Genomic DNA, 12,797 nt, shown 5'->3' with positions numbered 1-12,797 from the left:
GCTGGGGGGATAAGAGCGTGGTCTCCCCCATACCTGGGATAGAACATGGCTGCTGGGGGGATAAGAGCGTGGTCTCCCCCATACCTGGGATAGAACATGGCTGCTGGGGGGATAAGTGCGCTGCCTCCCCCGTACCTGGGATAGAACATGGCTGCTGGGGGGATAAGAGCGCTGCCTCCCCCGTACCTGGGATAGAACATGGCTGCTGGGGGGATAAGAGCGTGGTCTCCCCCGTACCTGGGATAGAACATGGCTGCTGGGGGGATAAGAGCCTGGTCTCCCCCATACCTGGGATAGAACATGGCTGCTGGGGGGATAAGAGCGTGGTCTCCCCCATACCTGGGATAGAACATGGCTGCTGGGGGGATAAGAGCGCTGCCTCCCCCGTACCTGGGATAGAACATGGCTGCTGGGGGGATAAGAGCGTGGTCTCCCCCGTACCTGGGATAGAACATGGCTGCTGGGGGGATAAGAGCCTGGTCTCCCCCATACCTGGGATAGAACATGGCTGCTGGGGGGATAAGAGCGTGGTCTCCCCCATACCTGGGATAGAACATGGCTGCTGGGGGGATAAGAGCGCTGCCTCCCCCGTACCTGGGATAGAACATGGCTGCTGGGGGGATAAGAGCGCTGCCTCCCCCGTACCTGGGATAGAACATGGCTGCTGGGGGGATAAGAGCGCTGCCTCCCCCGTACCTGGGATGGAACATGGCTGCTGGGGGGATAAGAGCGCTGCCTCCCCCGTACCTGGGATAGAACATGGCTGCTGGGGGGATAAGAGCGCTGCCTCCCCCGTACCTGGGATAGAACATGGCTGCTGGGGGGATAAGAGCGTGGTCTCCCCCATACCTGGGATGGAACATGGCTGCTGGGGGGATAAGAGCGCTGCCTCGCCCCAGTTTTATTGCTTTACCTTATCCTGTTATCTTGCTGTAAGTTGTGTAGGTTTCTGTCCACACTAGTCAAGTGTATGTAAACACAATTTGCATGCTCACTGTGCCCTCATCCACCTCCCAGTGCATTCACTATCCCTGTGGAGAGGTGGCAGGGAGTATGTGTGGGGTCAGCAGTGCAAATTCAGTTCAGCTTTAGTTTCACAGATGGTAGCACTGAGCGGTGGGAGCGAGGAGCAGGGTATATACCAGTTTATATGAGTTTATTGAGAATCAGATCTTGCATCTTGTAGTACTATGCATAAATTTAGGCATTCATTACATGATGGCAAATAGTAGAAGACATAACTGCATAATAAGTAAAGACACTCCCAGCATCCACCCAGCTTAGCCACACCTCCTAAACAAGTCTTTGTTTCAAAAGTGAAATCTCACACCCCAAGAGCTTTTTGGCAGGCCTGAAGTCCTTAACTCTTTCCTTACTTTAACAGTGATCATGTTTTGCAGGTGGTTCTCGGGAGGAGCCCCAGTTTGTGACGGCTCGTGCTGGGGAAAGTGTGATCCTGGGGTGCAGCGTCATCCACCCGCTTACTGCCCAGCCTCCTCCTTACGTGGTTGAATGGTTCAAGTTTGGAGTGCCTATCCCCATCTTCATCAAGTTTGGTTTCTACCCCCCCCATGTGGACCCAGAATATGCCGGTGAGTGCCGATTTATAGCGGAGACTTGCTGTGACCCTGGGATTATTTTTTTCTGTCTTGTCCTGCCAGGTCGTGCCACCCTCCATGACAAGGCTTCACTGCGCATCGATCAGACTCGCTCGCAGGATCAGGGCTGGTACGAGTGTAAAGTTCTGATGTTGGAGCAGCAGTACGATACTTTTCACAATGGCAGCTGGGTCCATCTGACTGTGAACGGTGAGAACCTGCCGCGCGCCTCTGCTTGTCTCATCTACAGGGCTCCATCTATTGGGCTGCTCATCAAGGGCTCTCTGAAGCTGTGCCTTTGGAAAAGCCGTTCTCAGCCCTGGCAAGCACAGGATGAAAGGAGACGCTGTCAGCACCCCCATCCGGCCAATCTGACCATGTGACCGGAGTGGCCCCCCCCCCCCATCCGGCCAATCTGACCATGTGACCAGAGTGACCCCCCCCATCCGGCCAATCTGACCATGTGACCGGAGTGCCCCCCCCCCATCCGGCCAATCTGACCATGTGACCGGAGTGCCCCCCCCCCATCCGGCCAATCTGACCATGTGACCGGAGTGCCCCCCCCCATCCGGCCAATCTGACCATGTGACCGGAGTGGCCCCCCCCCATCCGGCCAATCTGACCATGTGACCGGAGTGGCCCCCCCCATCCGGCCAATCTGACCATGTGACCAGAGTGGCCCCCCCCATCCGGCCAATCTGACCATGTGACCGGACTGGCCCCCCCCCCCCCCATCCGGCCAATCTGACCATGTGACCGGACTGCCCCCCCCCCCCCCATCCGGCCAACCTGACCATGTGACCGGAGTGCCCCTCATTCATATCATCCTGTCATCCATGACCCCCACTGACCAGAAATATTGGCTGCGTAGAGGGGACATGGCCTAAATCCCTATGCACAATAAACGTGGCGCATGGGCAAATGTCCACCGTTCCAGATCAGTGGCAGTGATGCGGCCCCTCGAGGCTATGACAACCTCAGGGCATGAGCTGTAACTCAGCAGTTTCTAAACCTCTGTCTCCACAGCCCCCCCCACCTTCACAGAGACCCCACCCCAATATCTGGAGGTAAAGGAAGGGAGCAGCGTCACCCTCACCTGCACTGCATTCGGGAACCCAAAACCAACCGTCACGTGGCTGCGAGAGGGGGAATTCCTCCGAGGAAGCCCAAAATACCAGGTAATGCCTCAGATTCATGGACAGTGGTGCTGTGCCGTGTATATGCAAATACATATCACCTGACCTGCTTCAACCAATCGGCACTCTGAGAAGTCTGCACACGGTATATGTTGTACTGTGCAATGTTGGTGCTTGTGCTCACTTTTCCTTTTTTTTTCTAGGTTAATGATGGTAGTCTTACCATCTCTTCTATTGGACGTGAGGACCGGGGGTCTTACACGTGCCGCGCTACCAGTATTCAGGGGGAAGCTGTCCACAGTACTCGCCTGTTGGTACAAGGTACTGTTCCCTACGGTGTCGTACATTGTATGTAATGCATGTCGTCGGACCCCTGGTGGTGTGCGGCATTGGGGGGGGACCCCTGGTGGTGTGCAGCATTGGCTGGGACTTCTGTTGGTGTGCGGCATTGGCTGGGACTCCTGGTGGTGTGCATCGTCTGAGGGGGGCACCCCTCTGGTGGTGCGCAGGGTCTGGGTGGGGGGGGGACCCCTGGTGGTGTGTAGCATTGAGGGGGACCTCTGGTGGTGCGCGGCGTCGGGGGGGGGGGGGGGCGGGGACCCCTGGTGGTGCGCGGTGTCGGGGGGGCGGGGACCCCTGGTGCTGCGCGGCGTCGGAGGAGGACCCCTGGTGGTGCGCGGCATTTGGGGGGGGGACTCCTGGTGGTGCGCGGCTCTCCAGCTGACAGAACATTTGCTCTTTCTCTAGGGTCGCCATTCATCGTCTCTCCTCCTGAAAATATCACTGTTAATATTTCCCAGGACGCGCTGTTCACCTGCCAGGCCGAGGCGTACCCAGGGAACCTTACCTACACTTGGTTCTGGCAGGACGAAAATGTTTTTTTTAAAAAGTAAGTGGTTTGGGGTGCGTTTAACCCTTCATGTGCTGGCTGCAACATCACGGAGGGTCCCTGTGAGCAGGTCCTGAGGCCACCTGGCATTTCCCTCTTTTATGTGACCTGCAGTGACCTGAAGATGAGGGTTCGGATCCTGATTGACGGCACACTTATCATATTCAGAGTTAAACCAGAGGATGCTGGGAAGTACACCTGTGTGCCTAGCAACAGCCTGGGGCGCTCCCCGTCCGCAGCCGCGTTCCTCGCCGTGCAGTGTAAGTGCGGTTATGGTGGCAGCAGCCGGTGGGGCCAGGTTAGGGGGCGTCACATGCTTCATGCAGGGCCGTCTCCTGTCGGCGGCCCGAGAGGACAGCTGTGGTCGGATTCCACAAGAACTTTTCTACCACAAACATTTTCTTGAGTGTTGCTGGACAATAATATTGTGAAAGGTTAATTGCCAAAACCATGTTTATGTCTCTTCTAGACCCAGCACGAGTGGTCAACATGCCCCCCATCATCTATGTCCCTGTTGGAATTCATGGTCACATTCACTGCCCTGTGGACGCTGTGCCACCTGTCACACATGTGAAATGGAATAAAGATGGCCGCCCTCTCCGGATTGATAAGGTGCATGGTTCAGGCTGGGGTGGGTGGAGAACCCTGGGGGAAAACGTGTCTCTGGACAGGAGTCTGCTCTGTGAGCTGTTTTGTGGTTAAAGAGTCTGCGATTTCCAGTGCCCCCATCATTTTGGTTTAGTCCTTTTATGCTCTTTTTCTCCCAGTTATCAGGCTGGAAGCTCCTGGAAGATGGATCTATTCACATTGAAGAGGCGACGGAGGAGTTACTGGGCACCTATACCTGTGTGCCTTACAATGCACTGGGGACCATGGGCCAATCCCCTCCTGCTCGGCTGCTGCTGAAGGTCAGGTCCCAAAGAAACAGAACTTTTTCGTTTCGTGTGTTGGCTCAGGGTTTAGTATATTGATTTGGGCCTTAGCGTGTCGGCTCGGGGGGGGTGCTTAGCGTGTCGACTCGGGGGGGGGGGGGGGGGGGCTTTAGCGTGCCGGCTCGGGCGGGGGCCTTAGCGTGTCGGCTCGGGGGGAGGGGGGCCTTAGCGTGCCGGCTCGGGGGGAGGGGGGCCTTAGCGTGCCGGCTCGGGGGGAGGGGGGCCTTAGCGTGTCGGCTCGGGGGGGGGGGCCTTGCGTGTCGGCTCGGGGGGTGGGGGCCTTGTGTGATGGCTCGGGGGGCTTTAGCGTGTCGGCTCGGGGGGGGGGCCTTAGCGTGTCGGCTCGGGGGGGGGGCCTTAGCGTGTCGGCTCGGGGGGGGGGGACTTAGCGTGTCGGCTCGGGGGGGAGGGCCTTAGCGTGTCGGCTCGGGGGGGAGGGCCTTAGCGTGTCGGCTCGGGGGGAGGGGGGCCTTAGCGTGTCGGCTCGGGGGGGGGGGGGGCCTTGCGTGTCGGCTCGGGAGGGGGGGTGGAGGGGCCTTGTGTTATGGCTCGGGGGGCTTTAGCGCGCCGCCCGTGGAGTCGGTACACCAATCCTCCAGCTCCTCAATTTCCCCATCTCCCTCATACAGGACTCGTGTGTGTGATAAATTTACTGTAGTAAATGGTGACATCCGGCTTTTATTCATTATTATGATACAACAATCATTTAGATAGAACATAAAATATATTTATTGGACACAACTTTAGAACACAAAAAACTAATAAATTGTACATATACAATACACTGCAGAAAGTGGGGAAAAAAATAACACAAACGTACCAAATAACATTTGTGCAGTCTATGAATTTACCGCCATCAGGACCTCCTTCACAGATGACCTCATTATTTTAAGGCCGGAGAACAACCTCTCTACAGTAACTTGGGTTGATGGCAAAGCAGTGACCACACGGGCAACATCTAACAATCTCTGGGTATAAAGGAATTGCCTCCTGCACAGTCAGTTCTGATGAACGGTTGAACTCTTTTACTTTGAGAGCAAGTAAATATTATTAATATTATACAGTGCCTTGCGAAAGTATTCGGCCCCCTTGAATTTTTCAACCTTTTCCCACATTTCAGGCTTCAAACATAAAGATGAACATTTTTATGTTCCGGTGAAGAATCAACAACAAGTGACACAATTGTGAAGGTGAAGGAAATTTATTGCTTATTTTCAACTTTTTTAAAAAATAAATAACTGAAAATTGGGGCGTGCAATATTATTCATCCCCTTTTACTTTCAGTGCAGCAAAGTCACTCCAGAAGCTCATTGAGGATCTCTGAATGATCCAATGTTGTCCTAAATGACTGATGATGATAAATATAATCCCCTGTGTGTAATCAAGTCTCCGTATAAATGCCCCTGCTCTGTGATAGTCTCATGTTCTGTATAAAGCGCTGATAGCATCATTAAGACCAAGGAACACAACAGGCAGGTCCACGATACTGTTGTGGAGAAGTTTAAAGCCGGATTTGGTTACAAAAAGATTTCCACAACTTTTTAAACATCCCAAGAAGCACTGTGCAAGCGATCATTTCGAAATGGAAGGAGAATCATACCACTGCAAATCTACCAAGACCCGGCCTCCATCCAAACTGTCATCTCACACAAGGAGAAGACTGATCAGAGATGCAGCCAAGAGGCACATGATCCCTCTGGATGATCTGCAGAGATCTACAGCTGAGGTGGGAGAGTCTGTCCATAGGACAACAATCAGTTGTACACTGCACAAATCTGGCCTTTATGGAAGAGTGGCAAGAAGAAAGCCATTTCTCAAAGATACAGTCAGGGCCAGAAATATTTGGACAGTGACACAAGTTTTGTTATTTTAGCTGTTTACAAAAACATGTTCAGAAATACAATTCTATATATAATATGGGCTGAAAGTGCACACTCCCAGCTGCAATATGAGAGTTTTCACATCCAAATCGGAGAAAGGGTTTAGGAATCATAGCTCTGTAATGCATAGCCTCCTCTTTTTCAAGGGACCAAAAGTAATTGGACAAGGGACTCTAAGGGCTGCAATTAACTCTGAAGGCGACTCCCTCGTTAACCTGTAATCAATGAAGTAGTTAAAAGGTCTGGGGTTGATTACAGGTGTGTGGTTTTGCATTTGGAAGCTGTTGCTGTGACCAGACAACATGCGGTTTAAGGAACTCTCAATTGAGGTGAAGCAGAACATCCTGAGGCTGAAAAAAAAGAAAAAATCCATCAGAGAGATAGCAGACATGCTTGGAGTAGCAAAATCAACAGTCGGGTACATTCTGAGAAAAAAGGAATTGACTGGTGAGCTTGGGAACTCAAAAAGGCCTGGGCATCCACGGATGACAACAGTGGTGGATGATCGCCGCATACTTTCTTTGGTGAAGAAGAACCCGTTCACAACATCAACTGAAGTCCAGAACACACTCAGTGAAGTAGGTGTATCTGTCTCTAAGTCACCAGTAAAGAGAAGACTCCATGAAAGTAAATACAAAGGGTTCACATCTAGATGCAAACCATTCATCGATTCCAAGAATAGACAGGCCAGAGTTAAATTTGCTGAAAAACACCTCATGAAGCCAGCTCAGTTCTGGAAAAGTATTCTATGGACAGATGAGACCAAGATCAACCTGTACCAGAATGATGGGAAGAAAAAAGTTTGGAGAAGAAGGGGAACGGCACATGATCCAAGGCACACCACATCCTCTGTAAAACATGGTGGAGGCAACGTGATGGCATGGGCATGCATGGCTTTCAATGGCACTGGGTCACTTGTGTTTATTGATGACATAACAGCAGACAAGAGTAGCCGGATGATTCTGAAGTGTACCGGGATATACTTTCAGCCCAGATTCAGCCAAATGCCGCAAAGTTGATCGGACGGCGCTTCATAGTACAGATGGACAATGACCCCAAGCATACAGCCAAAGGTACCCAGGAGTTCATGAGTGCAAAAAAGTGGAACGTTCTGCAATGGCCAAGTCAATCACCAGATCTTAACCCAATTGAGCATGCATTTCACTTGCTCAAATCCAGACTTAAGATGGAAAGACCCACAAACAAGCAAGACCTGAAGGCTGCGGCTGTAAAGGCCTGGCAAAGCATTAAGAAGGAGGAAACCCAGCGTTTGGTGATGTCCATGGGTTCCAGACTTAAGGCAGTGATTGCCTCCAAAGGATTCGCAACAAAATATTGAAAATAAAAATATTTTGTTTGGGTTTGGTTTATTTGTCCAATTACTTTTGACCTCCTAAAATGTGGAGTGTTTGTAAAGAAATGTGTGCAATCCTACAATTTCTATCAGATATTTTTGTTCAAACCTTCAAATTAAACGTTACAATCTGCACTTGAATTCTGTTGTAGAGGTTTCATTTCAAATCGAATGTGGTGGCATGCAGAGCCCAACTCGCGAAAATTGTGTCACTGTCCAAATATTTCTGGACCTAACTGTATCCATAAAAACTGACCTAAAAAAAAAAAAAAAAGACCTGAGACTGTGACTGAGATTTGTCTTCCAACAAGACAATGATCCCAAACATAAAGCAAAATGTACAATGCAATGGTTCACAAATAACCGTATCCAGATGTTAGAATGGCCAAGTCACAGTCCAGACCTGAACCCAATCGAGAATCTGTGGAAAGATCTGAAAACTGCTGTTCACAAACGCCTCCATCCAACCTCACTCAGCTCCAGCTGTTTACAAAGGAAGAACGGGCGAGTATTTCAGCCTCTCCATGTGCAAAACTGATCTTCTTGTTCTTCTTCTTCTTCTTCTTGTTCTTCTTCTTCTTGTTCTTCTTCTTCTTGTTCTTCTTCTTCTTGTTCTTCTTCTTGTTCTTCTTGTTCTTCTTGTTCTTCTTGTTCTTCTTGTTCTTCTTGTTCTTCTTGTTCTTCTTGTTCTTCTTGTTCTTCTTGTTCTTCTTGTTCTTCTTGTTCTTCTTCTTCTTCTTCTTCTTCTTCTACTTCTTCTACTTCTTCTACTTCTTCTACTTCTTCTACTTCTTCTACTTCTACTTCTACTTCTACTTCTACTTCTACTTCTACTTCTACTTCTACTTCTACTTCTACTTCTTCTTCTTCTTCTTCTACTTCTTCTACTTCTTCTACTTCTTCTACTTCTTCTACTTCTTCTACTTCTTCTACTTCTTCTACTTCTTCTACTTCTTCTACTTCTTCTACTTCTACTTCTACTTCTACTTCTACTTCTACTTCTACTTCTACTTCTTCTTCTACTTCTTCTTCTACTTCTTCTTCTACTTCTTCTTCTACTTCTTCTTCTACTTCTTCTTCTACTTCTTCTTCTACTTCTTCTTCTACTTCTTCTTCTACTTCTTCTTCTACTTCTTCTTCTACTTCTTCTTCTACTTCTTCTTCTTCTACTTCTTCTTCTTCTACTTCTTCTTCTTCTACTTCTTCTTCTTCTACTTCTTCTTCTTCTACTTCTTCTTCTACTTCTTCTTCTTCCCATTTATTCCATGGCGCTTTACAAGTGAAAGAGGGTATACGTACAACAATCATTAACAGTACAAAACAGACTGGTATAGGAGGAGAGAGGACCCTGCCCGCGAGGGCTCACAGTCTACAGGGAATGGGTGATGGTACAATAGGTGAGGACGGAGCTGGTTGCGCTGTGGTGTACTGGACTAAGGGCTATTGTAGGCTATTGATGGACACATACCCCAAGAAACTTGTGCTGTAATCGCAGCAAAAGGGGGCGCTACAAAGTATTAACTTACAGGGGGTGAATAATATTGCACGCCGCAATTTTTAGTTATTTATTTTTTACAATAGTTTAAAATATGCAATAAATATCGTTCAACTTCACAATTATGTCCACTTGTTGATTCTTCACCAGAACATAAACATTTTTGTCTTTGTTTGAAGCCTGAAATGTGGGAAAAGGTTGAAAAATTCAGAGGGGCCGAATACTTTCGCAAGGCACTGTATATTACTATAAGTGAATCATTTTTCTGAAATCTGGTCAATCTTTTTGCTGTGGGAGTGGAATTTTTTTTTTTTATATTATTATTATTATTATTATTATTATTATTATTATTATTATTATTATTATTTATTATTATTATTAAAAGCCCTACGACAATGCTATGCTGCTCCATGTCTTCCAAATACTTTTCAAAATGGAATTCCTCATCTGAAGAGGCTGAAGATACGATGACACAGCTCCTCCTCCTGTAGCCGCTCATCCGAAGGTCTACCTCTGTCAGAACTTCTTTTCCTTTAGTAAACTGTTGATCATCCAGCAATATACGATGATTTGGGTCCACAGCTGCCAGAAGAACTTTATTTTCTAATAGCAGTGTCTCTCTGTTTCATTGAATCAGAAATGCCGTCTGTGATTAAGCTTTATCTTTGGCACAGGCAAAACAGCAAGTTCTTCCACTTTTTTATGACAATGCTGGGAGTTAAATCCCTCAGCTTGTAATTTTTCAGTCTCTGTAAATGGGTGATGAAGCAATTCCTTCAATTCAGCCACCTGTGTCCATTGACCTTCATTTTGTGTTACCTGAGGGTTGGCCATGTCTACAAGAATGGGTTTCAGTTGAATCATTAAATCTGTGCTACCCCACTGAGTGGCTTGATCGACTATTTCCCCTTTCCCAGCACGTCTCTTCAAGATGGAATCAATTTTAGGAGTTCTGGCAGCAATAACCAATTTCCTCACTTTGCCAGTCAGAGTTGCAGCATGCCCCTCCTGCAGACGATCTCTTGTTGCCGGCTGCAGCGAGTGCACAACACAGTGCATGTGATAAATAGGAGAGAGATGTGAAGCCGCTTCAACAAGATCATTTCTGTGTAAAGGATCATTCTGCTGTTCTTCTGTTGTAATATCTGCTTGTTCCTCAGTTACAGGAGCAGGACTGCGGCTCCATCTCACACATACTGAATCTGAAGTTTACTTCTAGCTGCTGTTTACCTTCATTATTCTCATTCATCATTGTACTTGATCATGTGTGAAGCTTTGTCAGCTACGATAGAAGAACCTGTTCTTTTTTCAGTTCCTAATGTTACAGAATGTTTTCCACTCCACTCTAGAGTCTCTAGCAGTTCTGGGAGGAGTGCAGGCGTTCCTTCCTTCTCTTATCTGTAGAGGACGAGCTTCAGTACTTATCCTGTACATAAAGTGCAGCACAGATTCATCTCCACTAAAAGCAGAGATCCTCAGATCAGGAACAGTGTCGCTGCCTCTTCCGTGTTTCGCGCTGTCTTCGGCGTGTTTTCGCTCTTTCTTCGGCGTGTTTTCGCGCTGTCTTCGGCGTGTTTTCGCGCTGTCTTCGGCGTGTTTCGTTCTCTCCTTTTCCCATGCGCACACACACATATACATACGCACACACATACATATCTCTCTCTGTCTCTCTCTCTGTCTGTCTGTCTGTCTGTCTTTTTTTTTTTCTCTCTCTCTCTATTTTATAACTCTCCCAAATTCTTATGAAAAAATATTCCTCACATCCTGCACTGAATGCTGGACCCAATTTGTTATATATATGTCTCCACCACAATGGCCTCCTACTCCACAGCCCTGCTTTGCGCCCTGGCTCGGTAACTAGTGCGCTGACTTGTGGCTTCAGGCCTAATGAAGGGCAGGGTCTGCCGGCTTACTCTCCCATTACTGTAGATGTGAATATCTTTGTACTGCGCTGCAGCTTATATCATTTCTGGTCTTGTCTTCCCTCGCTGTTTCTCATCTTCAGGACCCGCCCTATTTTACGGTGCTGCCTGGATGGGAATATAGGCAAGAAGCTGGCAGGGAGCTGCTGATTCCTTGTGCTGCTGCTGGAGACCCCTTCCCCACCATCTCCTGGAGAAAGGTATGGCCAGTGCAAACGCCGTAAAGTGCCTGCTGTCTGGAAAGGGTTAATGCAGGACTGGAAACATCCCATCTGAGCTCATCATCTCACCCCTGACAGGCACTAATAAATGATCTACAGCCCCTCCACCAGCTGCTGCCAGTCACAGGGATGGACAGTTACTCTTCCCCCAGTCTCTCGCCCTCCTTATCTTTTTCACCCTCATGCACTCACTATTCTATGTGCGGAGCTCCCTTGTAGTTTTGTATGTTGCTCTTTCTCCGTTCTTAGTGTGGCGTTTTTCTGCGTGCTCAGCGAGACGCCCTCTTGCGGTGTTGTGCGTTCAGTATGGCTCTCTTGCGTTTTTGTACGTTTATAGTCTCCGTTCCCAGTGTGGCGCTCTCTTGCGGTTTTGTATGTTGCGCTTTCTCCGGTCTCTATGCAGCGCTGTCTTGGAGTTTCATGCGTTCCTCTTTCTCTGTGCACGGCGGTCTCTTGCGGTTTTGTAGATTTTCCTTTCTGAATGCTGTACTCTTGCGTTTTTTGTGCATTTTCAGTGGCACAATCTCTTGCGGTTTTGTGCGTTCCTCTTTCTCCATGCAGCGTTCTATTGCAGTTTTGTGTATTCTCAGTGCGACGCTCTTGTGATTTTGTGTATTTCTCTGGGCGAGGGCTCTCTTGCAGTTTTGTGCATTTCTTTCTGTGTGGCGCTTTTGCAGTTTTGCACTTTCTGAGTGCGGAAAGTTCTTGCAGTTTTGTACGTTCCTTTCTCTGGATTCTCTGCGGCATCCTCGTGTGTGTGTGTGTGTGTGCGCTCCATGCGGTGAATCCTTGCGGTTTTCAGCGTGTCTTTCTCTCTGGTCTCCGTGTGATGTTCTCTTGCCGTTTTGTGCATTCCTCTTTCTCTGTTCGGCGCTCTCTCGCTCTTTTCTGCACTCTTCTCTCTCCATGCAGCCTTCTGCGGTTTTGTGCATTCCTCTTTCTCTGTGCTGCGCTCTCTCGCTCTTTTGTGCACTATTCTCTCTCCAGGCAACCTTCTGCAATTTTGTGCATTCCTCTTTCTCTGTGCTGCGCTCTCTCGCTCTTTTGTGCACTATTCTCTCTCCATGCAGCCTTCTGTGGTTTTGTGCGTTCCTCTTTTTCTGTGCAGCGCTCTCTTGCGTTACACCTTCTTTTTTTTTTTTTTTTTTTCCCTTCCCATGACCGCACCATACATAACAGTGTATCTGCCCCCAGGAGCAGGGAACCATTAGGTCTCTGGGATCCAGGTGTCACTGTGGCCGTGCTGGTCGCATGCCCGGTCCCCTTCCTCCATGCTCAGCGTCGCATGAACCGGGGTTTCCTTGGACAACCAAAGGGCAGTGCCTAGCAGAGTGTGTGTCCCAGCTGGGGCTCGTTCCTCCGGGTGCGGC

General features: G+C 48.9%; 1 protein-coding gene across 6 annotated transcripts in view; it reads left to right on the top strand.

Moving 5' to 3' along the window:
• Window positions 1-12,797, top strand: part of IGSF9B (immunoglobulin superfamily member 9B) — a 162,400-nt gene that overhangs the window by 17,057 nt on the left and 132,546 nt on the right. For 5 of the 6 annotated variants that reach the window (XM_075328953.1, XM_075328952.1, XM_075328955.1 and 2 more), the window contains exons 2-10: window positions 1,401-1,592; window positions 1,662-1,808; window positions 2,625-2,776; window positions 2,938-3,055; window positions 3,482-3,623; window positions 3,738-3,883; window positions 4,093-4,235; window positions 4,391-4,531; window positions 11,290-11,406. In XM_075328953.1, the coding sequence (XP_075185068.1) occupies window positions 1,401-1,592; window positions 1,662-1,808; window positions 2,625-2,776; window positions 2,938-3,055; window positions 3,482-3,623; window positions 3,738-3,883; window positions 4,093-4,235; window positions 4,391-4,531; window positions 11,290-11,406 (1,298 nt within the window). The remainder of the gene's footprint in view (window positions 1-1,400; window positions 1,593-1,661; window positions 1,809-2,624; window positions 2,777-2,937; window positions 3,056-3,481; window positions 3,624-3,737; window positions 3,884-4,092; window positions 4,236-4,390; window positions 4,532-11,289; window positions 11,407-12,797) is intronic. The other variant, XM_075328954.1, reaches the window with a different exon arrangement.

The sequence above is a fragment of the Anomaloglossus baeobatrachus genome, chromosome 11 (assembly GCF_048569485.1).
Source record: "Anomaloglossus baeobatrachus isolate aAnoBae1 chromosome 11, aAnoBae1.hap1, whole genome shotgun sequence".
In the NCBI taxonomy this organism is placed as follows: Eukaryota; Metazoa; Chordata; class Amphibia; order Anura; family Aromobatidae; genus Anomaloglossus; species Anomaloglossus baeobatrachus.
Note: the sequence above shows the minus strand (reverse complement) of the source record. Positions and strands in the feature narration are given on the sequence as shown.